This window comes from Phyllobates terribilis, unplaced genomic scaffold, assembly GCF_046119375.1.
Source record: "Phyllobates terribilis strain yellow unplaced genomic scaffold, ASM4611937v1 Scaffold_13__5_contigs__length_258822181, whole genome shotgun sequence".
NCBI classification, from domain to species: Eukaryota; Metazoa; Chordata; class Amphibia; order Anura; family Dendrobatidae; genus Phyllobates; species Phyllobates terribilis.
In genome coordinates, this window is record NW_027362773.1 from 214,445,877 (window position 1) to 214,464,268 (window position 18,392).

Below are 18,392 nucleotides of genomic sequence, written 5' to 3' on the forward strand. Positions count from 1 at the left end.
CAAGCCCCCACAGAGAGGAGGTCGCAGCAAGCTTAGGAAGCTGACAGTCCATCGAGGTACAAGGCCAGGAGACCTGATGGTCCCACCCTGGCTTCTCCGAGAGTTTCCATGGGGCCAGATGACCGTCTGGTCCCAATCTGGCTTCTCCGAACGTCTCCATGCGTTCCAGGCAACCCGAAGGTCCCACCTGGAAACCTCAAACAACATATCCATGGGGCCAGGTGACCTAATTGTCCCAACCTGGTTTCCCTAAGTGTATCCATGGGTTCTCTGATGGTCAATACAGCAGATTTGTATCCTTCCAGTCAGTGCCGTGTATCCTTAGGCTCCCTGATAGACCCCTGATGAAGCCACGTGTAGTGGCGACACGCGTTGGGCACTGAATGCCCGCCTGCTTCATCCCAACATAGGATTTTGTGCTCAGGGAGGTGATTGATCGTAGCGCTATTATGTGCAGGAGGGATACTTACAGCATGAAAGGGTTCTGTATTTATTTATACCCTGAATAGTACTTTTTGTGGTATGTGAGTATATAGTATTTGTCAGCTCAGATATTCTATATGGGCTTCATTTATGTTTGGGACTCTTTGTATTTTTCAATATATACTCTGCTGTAGTAGGTACATACTTCCCTCTTCATCTTTCTGGACTATAGTACACCTCCTTGAATACTAATGTCAGGCAGTCATAACTAATATGCATGTGTACGATATTGATCACCAGGGATAATACTGGCACTTGTTGTATTATGGTACTGCTTGTTCTGTTGTAACTAGGGATGTTTTTTTGGAGCAGGTGGGCTTCAAATTAGTGGGTAACCCCACTATATTGATTTTACTTGTGTTTTAGCTATTTGGGTTTTTTGACGTTGTTTGTATGTATTTATATTTGTAATGAATAAAATTTATTGTCACTTATTATAACGTTTGATAATTTATTGAAGTATTGCTGGGTGATCACTGCTTCATAGCACACCTCTTTTCCTTTTTTCATGTGTATTTATGTGGTGTGCAGCATGTTGATCCCCTTTTTGATTTGGATGGTGCCCTCCATAGTTTAGTGTATCCTTAGGCTGGAATCCTGTAGAATCCAAATTTGTGTCTCTCCGGATGGAGCCATGCTACCAAAACTACTGTCCTGAAGAGTTTCTCTGATTCTCTCAGCAGCAGGATAAAAAAACTCTTTTTATATTTACAGATGTGGCTAAGGTCATCAGTCACAGGTCAGGGGGAAAGGTGCAGGGTTCATTGTTTGAGCATTTAATCAATTTACATAGTTGGTATCCCCCTGCTCTTCAAATCAATGACCAGCTGGCCTAGCACAATATGCAATTAGCATATTAACAAACATCACTGTTCAGAGTCCCTGTATTCTAAAACTAGCAGACAATACGTTGTAAGAGCTGACATAAGATGTGAATAGCAGCCATTCGTCAATTACCAATATCACCTCAAGTGATCAGCATTCAGGTTTATACGAACAATACTCTGTGTTGAGCAACCAAAGAAGAACACATAAATTGAAAAGTCAACATAAACATAATAGTGTATTTCTCCTGGCATAACGTCTGGTTAATTAAGATTAGAAGCTGTGTTGTCACAGTACCCTTTCATTCCTGTGCTCTGTGCAGCCTCAATAAATCACTTATTATTCAGCACAATTCACACACGACCATCAGGTTGAGATCTGGGGAATTTGGAGACAAGCCATCACCTTAATCTCTTTCTCATGTTCCTCCAACTATTCCTAAACGACCATTATCCTTCTGAAAGATGCTGTGCCATTAGAGAATGCTATGAAGGAGGGTACTGGGTCTGTACAATGGGTAGGTACAGTAGGTGTGACGCGTCCAGGGGATGGGGAACGACTACTCGGCGCCCGGGCCTTGCTGTCAGTTTTGAGGGATGTCGCGGTGGTCGGCTCCCGGGCCCGTACCCTGGGGTCACTCTTAAAATGAAGGGGGAAAGTTATATGGGATAGGAAATGTTCGTGACGCCACCTGTGGTGTCTGGTGAGGATCACCAGCGCTGCAGCAGTCCTCTGAGGCCGGTATTCAGGCAGCTTAGTTGCTGTGGCTCCCCACAGGTGGAGCGGGGCCTCAGGGCAGCGTAGGAGAGGGGATGCAGGACAGAGGGGACCCAGCCAGGTCAGAGGAAGGGTAGAAGAATAGGCACGCACACCGGAGTTCACTACAGTACCTTTACTGGTGGTATTTCCGGCACGATCCAGGGCACTGTAGAGTGAAGGGTGCATATCAGGACTCTCCCCAGTAAGCGGGTGTGGGGCCTCCTGTTTCTTGCCTTTTCCTGATAAGTTTATGACCTGCCTGGAGCTAGGCCTAACTTGGTCTCTGTCTTGCACCGGCTGACCTGGTGGTAGGGCCTTCTGTTGGAGATCACACTCCCCGGTCTCTTGGGCCTCCGTGACTCCTGACCCTGGTATAACGGTCAGCTTTTGGTGTTCCTGGGACATATAGTTTGCCAGGGGTTCCGGTTGTTTCTGCTGGGCCTTAAGGATCCCTGCAGACGCAGACCCGGTGTCCGGTAAATGGTTGTGGGGTGAGCTGGTTAAGCTCCTCTGCCCCCTATGTAGCTTGCTTACTCCACTTGCCTTCGGCCACGCTCGGGGCCCAAACTAGGCTTCACACTGGCAGTAGGCCTCGCTACTCTCCACCGCTCTTACGGCGTCGGCACGCCTTAGGCTCACTAACCTGAGCTCAATGAGTCTGGGCTGGACTGCCAACCTCTCTGGCTGCAGCAGGCTAACTTTCTCACAGACTTCACTCTCTGTGGACTCCAGACTGCATACTCCAGGCTGTAGACTCCAGACTAGACTGAACTGCCTAGCTCCACCTACCCTATTTATATCGCGGGCTCCCTCTGGTGGACTGGAGTGGAAGGTGGAGGTGTGTGAATGCTATGAGGGCCTCTTGTGGAGGAATCCGTCTGTGCACCCCTCTGGGATCTGTGGCACCAATGCGCAGCAGGGCGCCACATTCCCCCCTAGCAAAGCTCAGTACTCCCGGACTGAAGTACTTTTTATAACAACAATAACAATAACTCTTCCCTTTATGGGAGGCACTTTGCTTAAACGTTACATATAAAACATTATAAATAATAAATAGATATGTATAATTCGATAAGCAACCTCAGAATTCAAGTCTCTTCCGGTGAGGTTCCCCGACAGGATGTCCATCTCACAAGTTAGAGTACTTGGTAGCTTGAGGGACCTGTCCAAAGCAAACCCTCCACGTAGGCCCTGGGGTGGCTGCAGGGCATGGCGATCCTGAGTTGGACCTCCACTTGTGCCACACCAGACAGGGTTTTGTTTTGAGATCACCTAAAGGGGCACTCCAGGGAGTGCAATTATTTACAGCAAATAGTTTTTGGGCTGCACATAGTCCTCATCCACAAAGTTCTTTATGTACCCTGACGGGTAACTAGAGGCAACCAGAAAAGTGTCTATTACACTGAGATTGTCCATTATAAGGCAAAACACAAAGTAATAAATACATATACATGAAAATACACAATATAATACCCCAGGGGCAACTATCTACACTGTCAGAGTTTCCTTCTTTACTCTCTGTATCTGACAGGGGTCTGACCTCGTGTGCTACGTGTCGACCTACGTGGTACTGGGATGCGTGAGGCACTAGTATTCGCACTACCTCCCATTCTGTCAGTTCTAAGTGTTGGGGAACTGCAGGGTTGCCTTAACCTCTCTACATGACTGGCAAGTATACCATTGGCTGGGCCTTCTTGCTCTGCTCCAACCGGGGATCCTTCTTCCGGGGATTCTTCTTGAGCAGGCTCTTCTGAAGCACTTACAGGCTCTACTTGCTGTGGAGGGTCTTCTGGCTGTTGAAAGAAGTGGATCACAGGTATTATTACTGCTCCTCCTAGTTGAGCCCAATCTGCCGGGAAATATCCTATGTCAGTATGGAGTACTGCTTCTTTAGGCTCCTCCGGTACGGTGAGAGGCACTTCTTCTTGGGGCTTTAGCAGGTCTGGACACAACTTCAGATGGTCTCTAGATACCGTTGCAGTCGTTCTTCCTCCGTCTCTACTAATTAGGCAGGTCTTCCTATTATCAAATCTTCAATTTAACACAGTGTAGGGTTCTCTCTCCCACTGGTCATCAAGTTTGTGGTTTCTCCTTTTCCTCTTTAACACCACTTCTCCTGGTGTGAAGGGTTCTACGGGCGCACTTTTATTGTAGTGGGCTTCCTGCTTGTCCCTTACCCGAGTGAGACTGTCTTCGACACAGGCCTGTACTCTTCTGTACTGCTCCTGTCTGGTCGTGTCCCAGTCCTCAGTGGACATATCTGCTTCTGGTTCTACTACACCAAGCTCCACGTCCATGGGCAACTTCCCGGGTCTGGCTCGCATGAGATATGCTGGAGTACAATTGGTGGAACTCACAGGTATGTGGTTGTACAGATCTACCAGGTCAGGTAGTAGGTCTGGCCACTGATTTCTCTCCTCTAGCGGTAAGGTCTTCAGCAGGTCGATGACGATGTTATTCATCTTTTCACAGAGACCGTTGGTTTGGGGTTGGTACAGTGTAGTCCGGATCTTTTTACACCCGTACAGATGGCAGAACTCCTTGAACAATTCGGCTTCAAAGGCTGGGCCTTGATCCATCAGCACCTGCTCCGGGTATCCATGGGGCCTGCAGAAGTACGCCTGAAACGTCTTCGCTGCAGTTTCAGCCATCAGGTCCTTGACGGGGGCGACCACCAGGAACCAGGAGTAGTGATCCACCATGGTCAGGGCATAGGAATATCCTGACATGCTGGGTGACAGCTTGACATGATCCAGGGCCACGATCTCCAAGGGACGAGTCATCTTGATGGGTTGCAGGGGAGCCTTCTGGCTGCTGTAGTCTTTTCTTCTGAGGCTACAGGGTCCACAATTTCGGCACCACCGCTCAATGGAACTGCGCATTCCTACCCAATAAAACCGACACTTCAGCAGGGTCTCTAGCTTCTTCCAGCCAAAGTGCCCCGCCTGATCGTAGTAGGCTTCCAACACCATCTGGATGTCTGTCTTGGGCACCACTATCTGCCATACCATCTCATGGGTTTTGGGGTTGACGTACCTCCGGCACAGCTTTTCTCTATAGATGTGACGCGCCCCCTGGGCCGTGGAGTACCAGGAGCCGGGCCGGTAGACGCTGGGGGTTGTAGTCACACTGGCGGTGACCCGGTCCGTGACCCAGGGCGGTCAATCCAAGGGGTTATTTGTATATATGGGTTTTATAATGTCCGACTACGCCACCTGTGGAGTGCGGCTAATGAGGCCGCCGCTGCGGAACAGTCCTCTGAAGCTGATGGGTTGGCAGCACAGTTGGTATAACTCCCCACAGGAAGAGTGTGGCTTCAGGGCAGTGTGTGTGGATGTTGGTGGTTGTAGTGCATGGAGTCAGTAATGAACACAGAGTCCGTGTGATGCAGTCCCAAGATCTTTATTCACAGTTGTTGCAGTTCTTGTTACAGGGACCCATGTAACGGCCCTCGTCGTTCTGTGCTAACTCAGTGAGGGGTTCAGCCGACCCCCAGGTAACTCCGGAGTATTTAGCAGGACCCCCTTCTGTGTGTCCTTTCTCTGGCCTTCTCCCTGCACCTCACACCCAGTGACACTTCTATCCGGTACCCTCGGGCCTTGGCGGGCGACGTGTGTTTCGTCCCCTGGATCCTTTTCTTAGTGAGACTGGTGTGGACTTTTGGCTTACGGTACATAAAGTGCTGCAGCCTCCTGTTTCTAGTTGAGCCTTGCTGTTTCTCCGCTAGTTGAGGGACCAGTTCCCCTTATCTGGCCTGACCCCTCTACCTCCTGGTAGCAGCGGGCGTACGGGTGGCCTTCTGCACGGCCCGTACCCCTAGGGTCCCTTCGGTTCCTGGAAGCTTCCTGCTCCCACTCCTCTCTTCTCTCCCTCAGTCCTGGGCCTCACAGGCTAGGCCCGCCTCTGGAGCAGAGCTCATACAGAGCCTCTGCTCCTTCACTACTCCTCCTCTGACTGAACTCTATGAACTCTCTCTGATCTAAGATGGTGTCCCTATTTTATACTGCTCCTACCCAAGTGCTCCCAGGATCTACTTCCCCCACCCCATCCACTACATGGTTCCCCCTCTCTAGGTGGTTCCCCCCACTCCAGCCAGGGATCAGGGACTGTGCTCTCCCGTAGGAGCAATCTCACCCTGTCCCCCGGAAATGTGGTGTAGTGAATGCTGGTGTTAGGACCCTGAGCCATACTCCTTCCTTACCTGAGTGTGAGGTAACACACCTCTGGATGAGATGCAATACCTCTGTGGCGACCGAACCCTCAGGGGCGCCACAGATGAACAGCCGGCTCTTCTCATTCCACAGCTACTTGGCTTGTAGAGACGCGTCATTCTCCAGGGAGGAACCTTCCTGGGTTATCAGCTCTTTGATATGGCTGACAACCGGGTCTCTGTCCTGGGTCTCCTTCCAGCTGTGGTAAGGCAGGGGATTTAACGTCTTACCGCGATGCCTCCAGGAGGCTCTTTGCTCGAGGACCACTCCATTACGGTGGAAGGCAGATAGCTCAGTCTCCTCCAAGTCACCCACTTCTTCAGTGTCCTACTGGTGAGGCATCCTGGACAGGGCATCGGCGTTGGCGTTCTTGCGGCCCGCCCGGTACTTAATAGTGAATTGGTAGCTTGACAGCCGAGCCATCCATCGTTGTTCAATGGCTCCTAACTTGGCTGTTTCTAGATGAGTCAAGGGGTTGTTATCAGTGAAGGCAGTGAATTTACTGGAGGCTAGGTAGTGCTTGAACCGCTCGGTGATGGCCCAGACCAGGGCCAGGAACTCCAACTTGAAGCTGCTATAGTTCTCTGGGTTCCTCTCGATCGGGCGGAGCTTCCTGCTTGCATAGGCGATCACCTTTTCTCGGCCATTCTGCTTCTGACTTAGTACAGCTCCTAATCCTTCGTTGCTGGCATCAGTGTACAGCAGGATCAGTTGGCTATAGTCAGGGTAGGCTAGGATCTCTTCGCCGGTCAGGATCTCCTTCATCACCTTAAAGGATTCAGCTTGTTCCTTACCCCATTGGAACGGGGGTTTCTGCCTCTCCCAGACTGTCCTACCAGGAGATCTTGCAAAGGGGCTGCTTTCTTGGTATAGTCCTTCACAAACCTCCGGTAATACCCGACTAGTCCCAGGAACTGACGTACCTCCTTGAGGCTCTTCGGCTCCGGCCATTTCTGGATGGCAGTGACCTTCTCCAGGTCTGGTGCTACTCCCTCTTGACTAACGATGTGCCCCAGGTACTGTACCTTTCGCTTGAGCAGGTGGCACTTTGAGGGCTTCAGCTTCATCCCATACTGGGACAGCGACTCAAATACCTCCGCCAGGTGCTTCAAGTGGTCCTCATACGTTTTGGAGTACACTATCACGTCGTCCAGGTATAGTAGTACAGTCTCAAAGTTGTGGTGTCCCAGGCAGCACTCCATCAATCTCTGGAACGTTCCGGGGGCGTTGCAGAGTCCAAACGGCATACTATTGAACTCGCAGAGTCCCATCGGGGTGGTGAAGGCCGTCTTCTCCCGATCCTCCTCAGCAACAGCTACTTGCCAGTACCCACTAGTGAGGTCAAGGGTGGAGAAGTAATTTGCAGACTTTAAGGCAGCCAGGGATTCCTCTATATGTGGTAAAGGGTATGCATCTTTATGTGTAATACGATTTACTTGTCTGTAATCTACACAAATTCTCATGCTTCCGTCCTTTTTCATGACTAGAACTAGGGGAGCTGCCCAGGGAATAAAACTATCCCTTGCTACCCCAATCTTCTTCATGTCGTGCAACATCTCCTTCGCCTTCTGGTAGTGTGCTGGTGGTATAGGCCTGTAACGTTCTTTGATGGGTGGATGGTCACCTGTGGGGATATGGTGTTGTACCCCCTTAATCCTCCCAAAGTCAAGTGGGTGCTTACTGAATACCTGCACGTATTCCTGAACCACCCGGTGTACACCGTGCTTCTGATGGGCAGGAGTGGTGTCTGTCCCAACATGGAGCTGTTAACACCAATCCTCCACCTGGGTTGCCGAGTCATTATCCTCTACTTCGTCTGGTGAGGTTAAGGACGTGTGTATGGAGTTGTTATTTACTGTGTACAGTTTGGCAACAGTGGCGTAGCGTGGTAATCTAACCTCGTCCTCCCCATAGTTAAGGAGGCGTACGGGCACCCTCCCATTGCGTACATCCACTACCCCTCTGGCAGTTAAGAGTGTAGGTCTATGCTCTGAGCTAAGGGGCTCTACTACCGCCTGGTAGCTCCGTCCTTTGAGACCTATTGCTGCTCTACACCAAATCAGCATTTCACTCATCGGGGGAATCACAATGGGTACCGGGTCTGTCACCTGTACATTACCAATTTCACCGCCTGTTAACTTTACCTGTTGCTGGTACATAAGGGCTCGGATCTCTTTCTGGAGCGCCCTTCTCTGCCCTGGTCTGGCAGTGTCAGCTATCTGTTGGAGCAAGAACACCACTTCTCCCAAATAGTTACTAACAATATTTGTGCCAAGTACCATATACAAGTCTGTATCATCAAGATTAGTCTCTACTACAATTAGTCCCTGGTCCTTCAGTTCCACTCTTCCCACCTTTACTGCCAGGTTAAGGGGGAGGCCGTTTGAGGCATACACGGAAAGAATTGGATCTGGTGGGTGAAGTTCGTCTATTGACCAGAACCTTTTGTAGAGGACATCAGGCATGATGGTTACCTGAGATCCTGTGTCCAGAAGGGCAGGTGTCGCGAGGCCGTCAAGCACGATGAACAGAAGAGGTCTTCCTCCCATGAACCTGCAGTGCCAGTTTGATGGGCCTGAGGGGTCTACTCCTGGGTGCCGGCCCTCAGCCCCAGGGTTTGCTCGTTTAAAGGACAGCTCCGGATGGCGTGACCTGTCTTGTGGCAGCGGTGGCAGACAGGGTCCTTCGGCGGGCGGCGTTGGTCGCTGGTCCTCCCAGGGGGTGGCGTTGTCCTCCTCCTCCTTCTCATCCAGGGGACATCCTCAGGGCTGTCGGCTAGCAGGATCCTTCCTTCTGCCTCGGGCTCCGTCCGCAGCTGCAGGGCACTCAGTACAGTGGTCAGGGTTTTGCTCAACTGACGCACTTCAGAGCGCAGGCTGTCCAGCTCACTAAGGGACGTTGCTTGCACCTTGGCTTCAGCAACCACCGGGGAAAAGGTGGACGCTGCGGGCACTGGGGTGGCCCCACCCTGGTAACACTGGGTAGCAACTGTTTCCAGGGGCTACAGTCCTTTTATAGCCATGTCCTTAAGGGTGTCAAAGGTGGCATCTGGATGATCCAGGGACCACCAACGCACAGTCCTGCTCTCCTCTTGAGACCTAAGTCCCCGGATAAACTGTTCCTTCAGCATTCTATATTCATTATTGGTGCTGGTTGGACTAACCTGTTTCAGAGATCGCAGGGCCCCTTGTAAACGCCAGGCATAGTCCCGAACACTGTCCTCCGGTTGCTGAGAGCAGTTGTAGAACCTCATCCGGAGGTCTGTCTCAGTACGATCCTCAAAGACAGTCTGTAACTTTTTAAAGATTGAGGACACTGACTCCGGGTCTGCTGCCGACCAGGTTTCTACTTCTTGCTCCGCAGCACCAGTCAATTGTCCCAATACAACAGCGGCTCTTTGCTTGCATGTCATAGAGTACATGTCCAGTATACCGCATATTTTCCTTTTGAATCCAGACAGGGTATCTGGTTTTCCGCTGTACTGGGGGAGCCACTTCGCTCCAGGGATGTACGGTAGGGCCATGGGTATGACGGGTTACAAGCCCTGCTGGTGGAGCGGCTGCTCTGGCCTGCTCGGTGCCGAGCGCGGGTTGACCATCAGGGTCGTTAACCGGTACTCCGGCGTTGTGCTGTTCCTCGGACATTTTGGCACCCCCCTAGCGAACCGTGGCCTACCTTCTTTTCTTTTCTTCCGGTAGGCCGCAGCTCCGCAGGTGACGGTCTTCCTTCAGGACCTTGCGTCGCTTGCGTCCTACGTCAGAGCGCTCACTGGGGCTCCTTCCAGGACCTGGCACTTCCTGGTTTGACGTCGAGGCGTGGGGCGTGTCCAGGGCTTCGCGCGCTTCAGCAGGTACGCCTCTCAGTTTCCCGCGGTTTCGCCCTTTTTCCCGCTCGGCGGCACAACAATGGCGGCGATCTTTGCCACAGTTAAGTAAACAGTTCTGATTAAAGGCACACAGTACCCGGTGGCAACGGGCACAACACTCCGTCGTTGCAGCGGGCATGGAATCCTGTTCGTAACGCCAGGAAGAGATGATGCGCCCAGGGGATGGGGAACGACTACTCAGCGCCCGGGCCTTGCTGTCAGTTTTGGGGGATGTCGCGGTGGTCGGCTCCCAGGCCCGTACCCTGGGGGTCACTCTTAAAAAGAATAGGGAAAGTTATATGGGATAGGAAATGTTCGTGACGCCACCTGTGGTGTCTGGTGAGGATCACCAGCGCTGCGGCAGTCCTCTGAGGCCGGTATTCAGGCAGCTTAGTTGCTGCGGCTCCCCACAGGTGGAGCGGGGCCTCAGGGCAGTGTAGGAGAGGGAATGCAGGACAGAGGGGACTCAACCGGGTCAGAGGAAGGGTAGAAGAATATGCACGCACACCGGAGTTCACTACAGTACCTTTACTGGTGGTATTTCAGGCACGATCCAGGGCACTGTAGGGTGAAGGGTGCATATCAGGACTCTCCCCAGTGAGCGGGTGTGGGGCCTCCTGTTTCTTGCCTTTTCCTGATAAGTTTATGACCTGCCTGGAGCTAGGCCTAACTTGGTCTCTGTCTTGCACCGGCTGACCTGGTGGTAGGGCCTTCTGTTGGAGATCACACTCTCCGGTCTCTTGGGCCTCCGTGACTCCTGACCCTGGTATAACGGTCAGCTTTTGGTGTTCCTGGGACATATAGTTCGCCAGGGGTTCCGGTTGTTTCTGTTGGGCCTTAGGGATCCCTGCAGACGCAGACCTGGTGTCCGTTAAATGGTTGTGGGGTGAGCTGGTTAAGCTCCTCTGCCCCTATGTAGCTCGCTTACTCCACTTGCCTTCGGCCACGCTCAGGGCCCTCACTAGGCTTCACACTGGCAGTAGGCCTCGCTACTTTTCACCGCTCTTACGGCGTCGGCACGCCTTAGGCTCACTAACCTGAGCTCAATGAGTCTGGGCTGGACTGCCAACCTCTCTGGCTGCAGCAGGCTAACTTTTTCACAGACTTCACTCTCTGTGGACTCCAGACTGCATACTCCAGGCTGTAGACTCCAGACTAGACTGAACTGCCTAGCTCCACCTTCCCTTCCCACAGTCTAAAGTCAGTCTGCTGCAGCCAGAGAGGTTGTAAGTCCAGCCCAGACTCATTGAGCTCAGGTTAGTGAGCCCAAGGCGTGCCGACGCCATAAGAGCGGTGAAGAGTAGCGAGGCCTACTGCCAGTGTGAAGCCTAGTGAGGAACCCGAGCGCGGCCGAAGGCAAGTGGAGTAAGCGAGCTACATAGGGGGAAGAGGAGCTTAGCCAGCTCACCCCAAGACCATATACCGGACACCGGGTCTGTGTCTGCAAGGATCTCTAGGACCAGCAGAAACATCCGGAACCCCTGGCGAACTATATGTCCCAGGAACACCAAAAGCTGACTGTAATACCAGGGTCAGGAATCACAGAGGCCCAAGAGACCAGGGAGTGTGATCTCCAACAGAAGGCCCTACCACCAGGTCAGCCGGTGCAAGACAGAGACAAAGTTAGGCCTAGCTCCAGGCAGGTCATAAACTTATCAGGAAAAGGCAAGAAACAGGAGGCCCCACACCCGCTCACTGGGGAGAGTCCTGAAATGCACCCTTCACCCTACAGTGCCCTGGATCGTGCCTGAAACACCACCAGTAAAGGTACTGAAGTGAACTGTTGTGAGTGTGCCTATTCTTCTTCTGACCCGGCTGGGTCCCCTCTGTCCTGCATCCCTTTTCCTACGCTGCCCTGGGGCCCTGCTCCACCTGTGGGGAGCTGCACCAACTAAGCTGCCTGACCGCCGGCCTCAGAGGACTGTAGCAGGGCAGGTGAACCTCACCAGACACCACGGGTGGCGTCACGAACATTCCCCTTTCCCATACACCTTTCCCCCATTATTCCTTGCTTTTAAGAGTGACCCCAGGGTACGGCCCCAGGAGCCGGCCACCGCGGCATCCCCCAAAACCAACAACAAGGCCCGGGCGCCGAGTCGTCCCAATCACCTGGGCGCGTCATGTACACAGTGACTGTACCAGCAGAATAGTGAGTGCCGCTCTGGAGTATAATATAGGATGTAACTCAGGATCAGTACAGGATAAGTAATGTATTGTATATATACAGTGAGTGCACCAGCAGAATAGTGAGTGCAGCTCTGGGGTATAATACAGGATGTAACTCAGGATCAGTACAGGATAAGTAATGTATTGTATGTACACAGTGAGTGCACCAGCAGAATAGTGAGTGCAGCTCTGGATATAATAGAGGAGGTAACTCAGGATCAGTACAGTATTTCAGATTTATCTATGTAGAATTCAAAATCTGACCTAGAAAACTATGCTCAAATGTGAACATATGCTTTAAAGGGGTATCTCATGATGAAAACAAAATGGGTGGAGGAGGGAGAGGAATGAAATGTAATAAAGAGAGAACCATATCTTACCTGTTTAAATCATCGTCATCAATATGTCATGCAGATGCCTGGTAATGTACAAGCAGAACCAACAAATGAAAATGCTCCCGTCGAGCCAACCGAGCTGTGGACAATCCCTATTCTAATCGGTGAAAATTCGGTAAGTAGCAATTGAATGATAAAAAAGCCTATGAGATAACAGTACAGTTATCAGAGCCTGACTATTACGGATTTGTTTCCACTGACCCTGAATATCTTACAGATCCCCTTTAACACGAAGGAATTGTATCTGATTGCTGTGGTCCCGTCCCTTGTAAGTATTATATGACGGGGCGTCTGGGCTGTGTGATGAGTTAGGGGCATGGTGGAGCAAATTAATATCATTGGGTAATAAGGGTAACTACAGTTTTCTATGTTTTTCTTTTCATCCCACCATTGTTATATTACAGGAGGAGATCTATAATATGTACAGTGACCAAAATCCTCCGCCTATACCACCAAGAATTCCTAATTTATCCTCTACAGATGATGTAAGTGCTCACATTTTGTGGCCAAAAAAAACACCACCATTTTTTTGCGATTTTGGTAAAAAAAAAATTGCTGTGAATATGGTTTTGCTGACCGTCCCGGCAGTCTTACTACTCTTTTTAAGTTTCTTTCTTTGCAAACTTTTTTTTTCTTAAAAAAAACATCAATTGTTTATGTGGATTATTTGTCTGCCCTATAGCACTCAAACTCAAAAGTGTGGCAGTGCATTTAATATTTGCCCATTGATTCACAGTCAACATCCGACAGCAGCATTTTTGCTACCAAAAAATGGCTAAAAAAAATACAAGAAAAATATCCCGTAAAAACACTAGGCCTCATCTATCTAAACTGAAAGAGAAAGTGTCTGTGTTGCCCATAGTGACCAATCAGGGCCCAGCTTTCATCTTTGAAACAGCTCTAGTGAAATGAAAGCTGCACTGTGATTGGTTGCTATGGACAACAAGGATAGATTTACTTTCAGTTTCATAAATCTACCCCATTGTGTTTGGAATAAACCTAAAGGTTTGATCTCACGGGTTACGTACACAGCAGATTTTTCGTCTGTATTTTTCTGTCTAACTGTTGATTTTTTTTTTTTAGGTTAAATCATCCACTTATGCTTCATCTGGTGAGTTTGAAGAGTAAGCCATTATCATCATCACAATAACCCATTTGTGACCATAAATATCTAAATATATATTTGTAACATAAATATATACGGTATATGGGCTGAGGGGATGTATGGGGCTGGGTTGCAGGTGCTTGCGTGCACAAGCTCCCATCAGCCCCCAAAATGCTATTACGGGGCACTGATGAGTTGCCATGGTAATTGTGGCCCTACTGAAGGCCCTCGTAGCTTCCATATTGGTCCTCCCATGAAACCCAGCCACAAAACTGTAGTATAGCAGTATATCCAAGGCCCATAAGAGGACAAAAAAATAAATTAAAAATACAAAAAAGTATAAAAAAAAATGTTAGAAAAAATCTAAAAGTTTAAATCACCCTTACTGAAGGCACCCATTGTTGCCCGGCCGCATGAAGCCCGGCTGCAAATCTGTAATGTACAGTGGGTACGGAAAATATTCAGACCCCTTTAAATCTTTCACTCTTTGTTTCTTTGCAGCCATTTGGTAAATTCTAAAAAGTTCATTTTTTTCTCATTAAAGTACACTCTGCACCCCATCATGTCTGAAAAAAGCAGAAATGTAGAAATTTTTGCAAATTTATTAAAAAAGAAAAACTGAAATATCACATGGTCATAAGTATTCAGACCCTTTTCTCAGACACTCATATTTAAGTCACATGCTGTCCATTTCCTTGTGATCCTCCTTGAGATGGTTCTACTCCTTCATTGGAGTCCAGTTGTGTTTAATTAAACTGATAGGACGTGATTTGGAAAGGCACACACCTGTCTATATAAGACCTCACAGGTCACAGTGCATGTCAGGACAAATGAGAATCATGAGCTCAAAGGAACTGCCCAAGGAGCTCAGAGACAGAATTGTGGCAAGGCATAGATCTGGCCAAGTGTTCAATTGGAATAAGCCACAGGAAAAGCAGCACCTACGCCTCCAATCACTCCTTCATATAGCAGGATTAAGTACCTATCCCTTCAAGTCCTGGGTGCATAAAAAGCTTCCATTCATAGACAAAAAATACTGTGAATAGTTCAAGAAAAGTGGAAGGCACTCACCGGACTGTGTTAAAATGCTTCTTTATTGTTTCTTCTTTAAAAACATCACAAGCTGGGAGGTATATGTCATGCTGTTCTTGATTCTGGCCGTTTCGCGCTGACACGTGCTTAAATGGGTCAAACGGCCGTCGTCAAGAACAGCATGACATATACCCCCCAGCTTGTGATGTTTTTAAAGAAGAAACAATAAAGAAGCATTTAAACACAGTCTGGTGAGTTCCTTCCACTTTTCTTGGAATAGATCTGGCCAAGGTTACAAAAGAATTTCTGCATTTCTCAAGGTTCCTAAGAGCACAGTGGCCTCCATAATCCTTGAATCGAAGAAGTTTGGGACCACCAGAAGTCTTCCTAGACCTGGCCGTCCAGCCAAACTGAGGAATTGTGGGAGAAGAGCCTTGGTGAGAGAGGTAAAGAAGAACCCCAAAATCACTGTGGCTAAGCTACAGAGATGCAGTAGGGAGATGGGAGAAAGTTCCACAAAGTCAACTATCACTGCAGCCCTCCACCAGTCGGGCCTTTATGGCAGAGTGGCTCGACGGAAGCCTCTCCTCAGTGGAAGACATATGAAAGCCTGCATAGAGTTTGCTCAAAAACACATGAAGGACTCCCAGACTATGAGAAATAAAATTCTCTGGTCTGATGAGACGAAGATAGAACTTTTTGGTGATAATTCTAAGCGGTATGCGTGGAGAAAAGCAGGCACTGCTCATCATCTTCCCAATACAATCCCAACAGTGAAACATGGTGGTGGCAGCATCATGCTATGGGGGTGTTTTTCAGCTGAAGGGACAGGACAACTGGTTGCAACTGAAGGAAACATGAATGCGGCCAATAACAGAGATATCCTGGATGAAAACCTCTTCCAGAGTGCTCTGGACCTCAGACTTGGCCGAAGGTTCACCTTCCAACAAGACAATGACCCTTAGCACATAGCTAAAATAACAAAGGAGTGGCTTCAGAACAACTCTGTGACCATTCTTGACTGGCCCAGCCAGAGCCCTGACCTAAACCCAATTGAGCATCTCTGGAGAGACCTGAAAATGGCTGTCCACCAACGTTCACCATCCAATCTGACGGAACTGGAGAGGATCTGCAAGGAAGAATAGCAGAGGATCCCCAAATCCAGGTGTGAAAAACTTGTTGCATCATTCCCAAGAAGACTCATGGCTGTACTAGCTCAAAAGGGTGCTTCTACTCAATACTGAGCAAAGGGTCTGAATACTTATGACCATATGATATTTCAGTTTTTCTTTTTTAATAAATTTGCAAAAATTTCTACATTTCTGCTTTTTTTCAGTCAAGATGGGGTGCAGAGTGTACTTTAATGAGAAAAAAAATGAACTTTTTAGAATTTACCAAATGGCTGCAATGAAACAAAGAGCGAAAAATTTAAAGGGGTCTGAATACTTTCCGTACCCACTGTAGCAGTATATAGGACAAACGATGGCAAGTTCAAGTCCTATAGGGACCAAAAATAAAATAAAAATACTAAATTTAAAAAAAAATGAAAAATATATAAAATCTTAAGTCACCTCCTTTTTTTCAGTTCAAAAATAAAGAAATGAAAAAAACAAAAAAATATATATTTAGTATTGCCTTGTCTGTAAAAGTCTGATCTATCAAATTGTAAAATTACTAAAAATGTACATTAAGTGCTGAAAGGAACACTACATTTAAACGCAAGAATTGTCATTTTTCAGTTACTGTATCTCCCCCAAAAATTCTACCAAAGTCATCAAAACATCCAAGTACTCTAAAATGGTATAAATAAAAAACAACAGCTTGCCACTTAAAAACAAGCCTTCACACATTTTCTTCTATAGAAAAATAACAAAAAAAATTGCATGTCTTAGAAATTGACAATGCAAGCCAATTTTGTTTTACTGAAGTACTGATTTTATGATTTTATATATATTATATATAATTTAATTATATACAAGTACTTCTTACAAAATTAGAATATCATCAAAAAGTTAATTTATTTCAGTTCTTCAATACAAAAAGTGAAACTCATATATTATATAGAGTCATTACAAACAGAGTGATCTATTTCACGTGTTTATTTCTGTTAATGTTGATAATTATAGCTTACAGCCAATGAAAACACAAAAGTCATTATCTCAGTAAATTAGAATACTTTATAACAACAGCTTGAAAAATGTTTTTAAATTCTGAAATGTTGTCCTACTGAAATGTATGTTCAGTAAATGTACTCAATACTGGGTCGGGCTCCTTTTACATAAATTACTGCATCAATGCGGCGTTGCATGGAGGCGATCAGCCTGTGGCCCTGCTGAGGTATTATGGAAGCCCAGGTTGCTTTGATAGCAGCCTTCAGCTCGTCTGCATTGTTGGGTCTGGTGTCTCTCATCTTCCTTTTGATAATACCCCATAGATTCTCTATAATAGATTCTCTATGGGGTTAAGGTCAGGCGAGTTTGCAACCAATCAAGCACAGTGATACTGTTGCTTGTAAACCAGGTATTGGTACTTTTGGCAGTGTGGACAGGGGCCAAGTCCTGCTGGAGAATGACATTTCCATCTCCAAAAAGCTAGGGAGGGAAGCATGAAGTGCTCTAAAATGTCCTGATAGACGGCTGCGCTGACTTTGGTCTTGATAAAAGACAGTGGACCTACACCAGCAGATGACATGGCTCCCCAAATCATCACTGATTGTGGAAACTTCACACTAGACCTCAAGCAGCTTGGATTGTGGCCTCTCCACTCTTCCTCCAGACTCTGGGACCTTGATTTCCAAATGAAATACAAAATTTACTTTCATCTGAAAACAACACCTTGGACCACTGAGCAACAGTCCAGGTCTTTTTCTCCTTGGCCCAGGTAAGACGCTTCTGGTGTTGTCTATTGGTCATGAGCGGCTTGACACAAGGAATGCAACACTTGTAGCCCATGTCCTGAATACGTCTGTGTGTGGTGGCTCTTGAAGCAATGACTCCAGCAGCAGTCCACTTCTTGTGAATCTCCCCCAAATTTTTGAATAGCCTTTTCTTAACAGTCCTTTCAAGGCTGCAGATATCCCGGTTGCTTATGCACCTTTTTCTACCAAACTTTTTCCTTCCACTCAACTGTCCATTAATATCCTTGGATACTGCACTCTGTGAACAGTCAGCTTCTTTAGCAATGACCTTTTGTGGCTTACCCTCCTTGTGGAGTGTGTCAATGACTGCCTTCTGGACATCTGTCAAGTCAGCAGTCTTCCCCTTGATTGTGGAGCTTACTGAAACAGACTAAGGGACCTTTTTAAACGCTTCGGAAGCCTTTGCAGGTGTTTTTTGTTAATTATTCTAATTTATTGAGATAATAACTTTTGTGTTTTCATTGGCTGTAAGCCATAATCATCAACATTAACAGAAATAAACACTTTAAATAGATCACTCTGTTTGTAATGGCTCTATATAATATATGAGTTTCACTTTTTGCATTAAAAAACTGAAATAAATTAACTTTTTGATGATTTTCTAATTTAGTTAGAAGCACTTGTGTATATATAT

At 47.9% G+C, this 18,392-nt stretch overlaps 1 protein-coding gene across 12 annotated transcripts in view; it reads left to right on the forward strand.

The window, feature by feature from the left end:
• Positions 1-18,392, forward strand: part of LOC141174386 (uncharacterized) — a 242,361-nt gene that overhangs the window by 216,677 nt on the left and 7,292 nt on the right. For all 12 annotated transcript variants that reach the window (XM_073659284.1, XM_073659288.1, XM_073659286.1 and 9 more), the window contains 4 exons: positions 12,724-12,819; positions 12,922-12,972; positions 13,109-13,189; positions 13,788-13,815. In XM_073659284.1, coding sequence (XP_073515385.1) covers positions 12,724-12,819; positions 12,922-12,972; positions 13,109-13,189; positions 13,788-13,815 — 256 coding nt within the window. The remainder of the gene's footprint in view (positions 1-12,723; positions 12,820-12,921; positions 12,973-13,108; positions 13,190-13,787; positions 13,816-18,392) is intronic.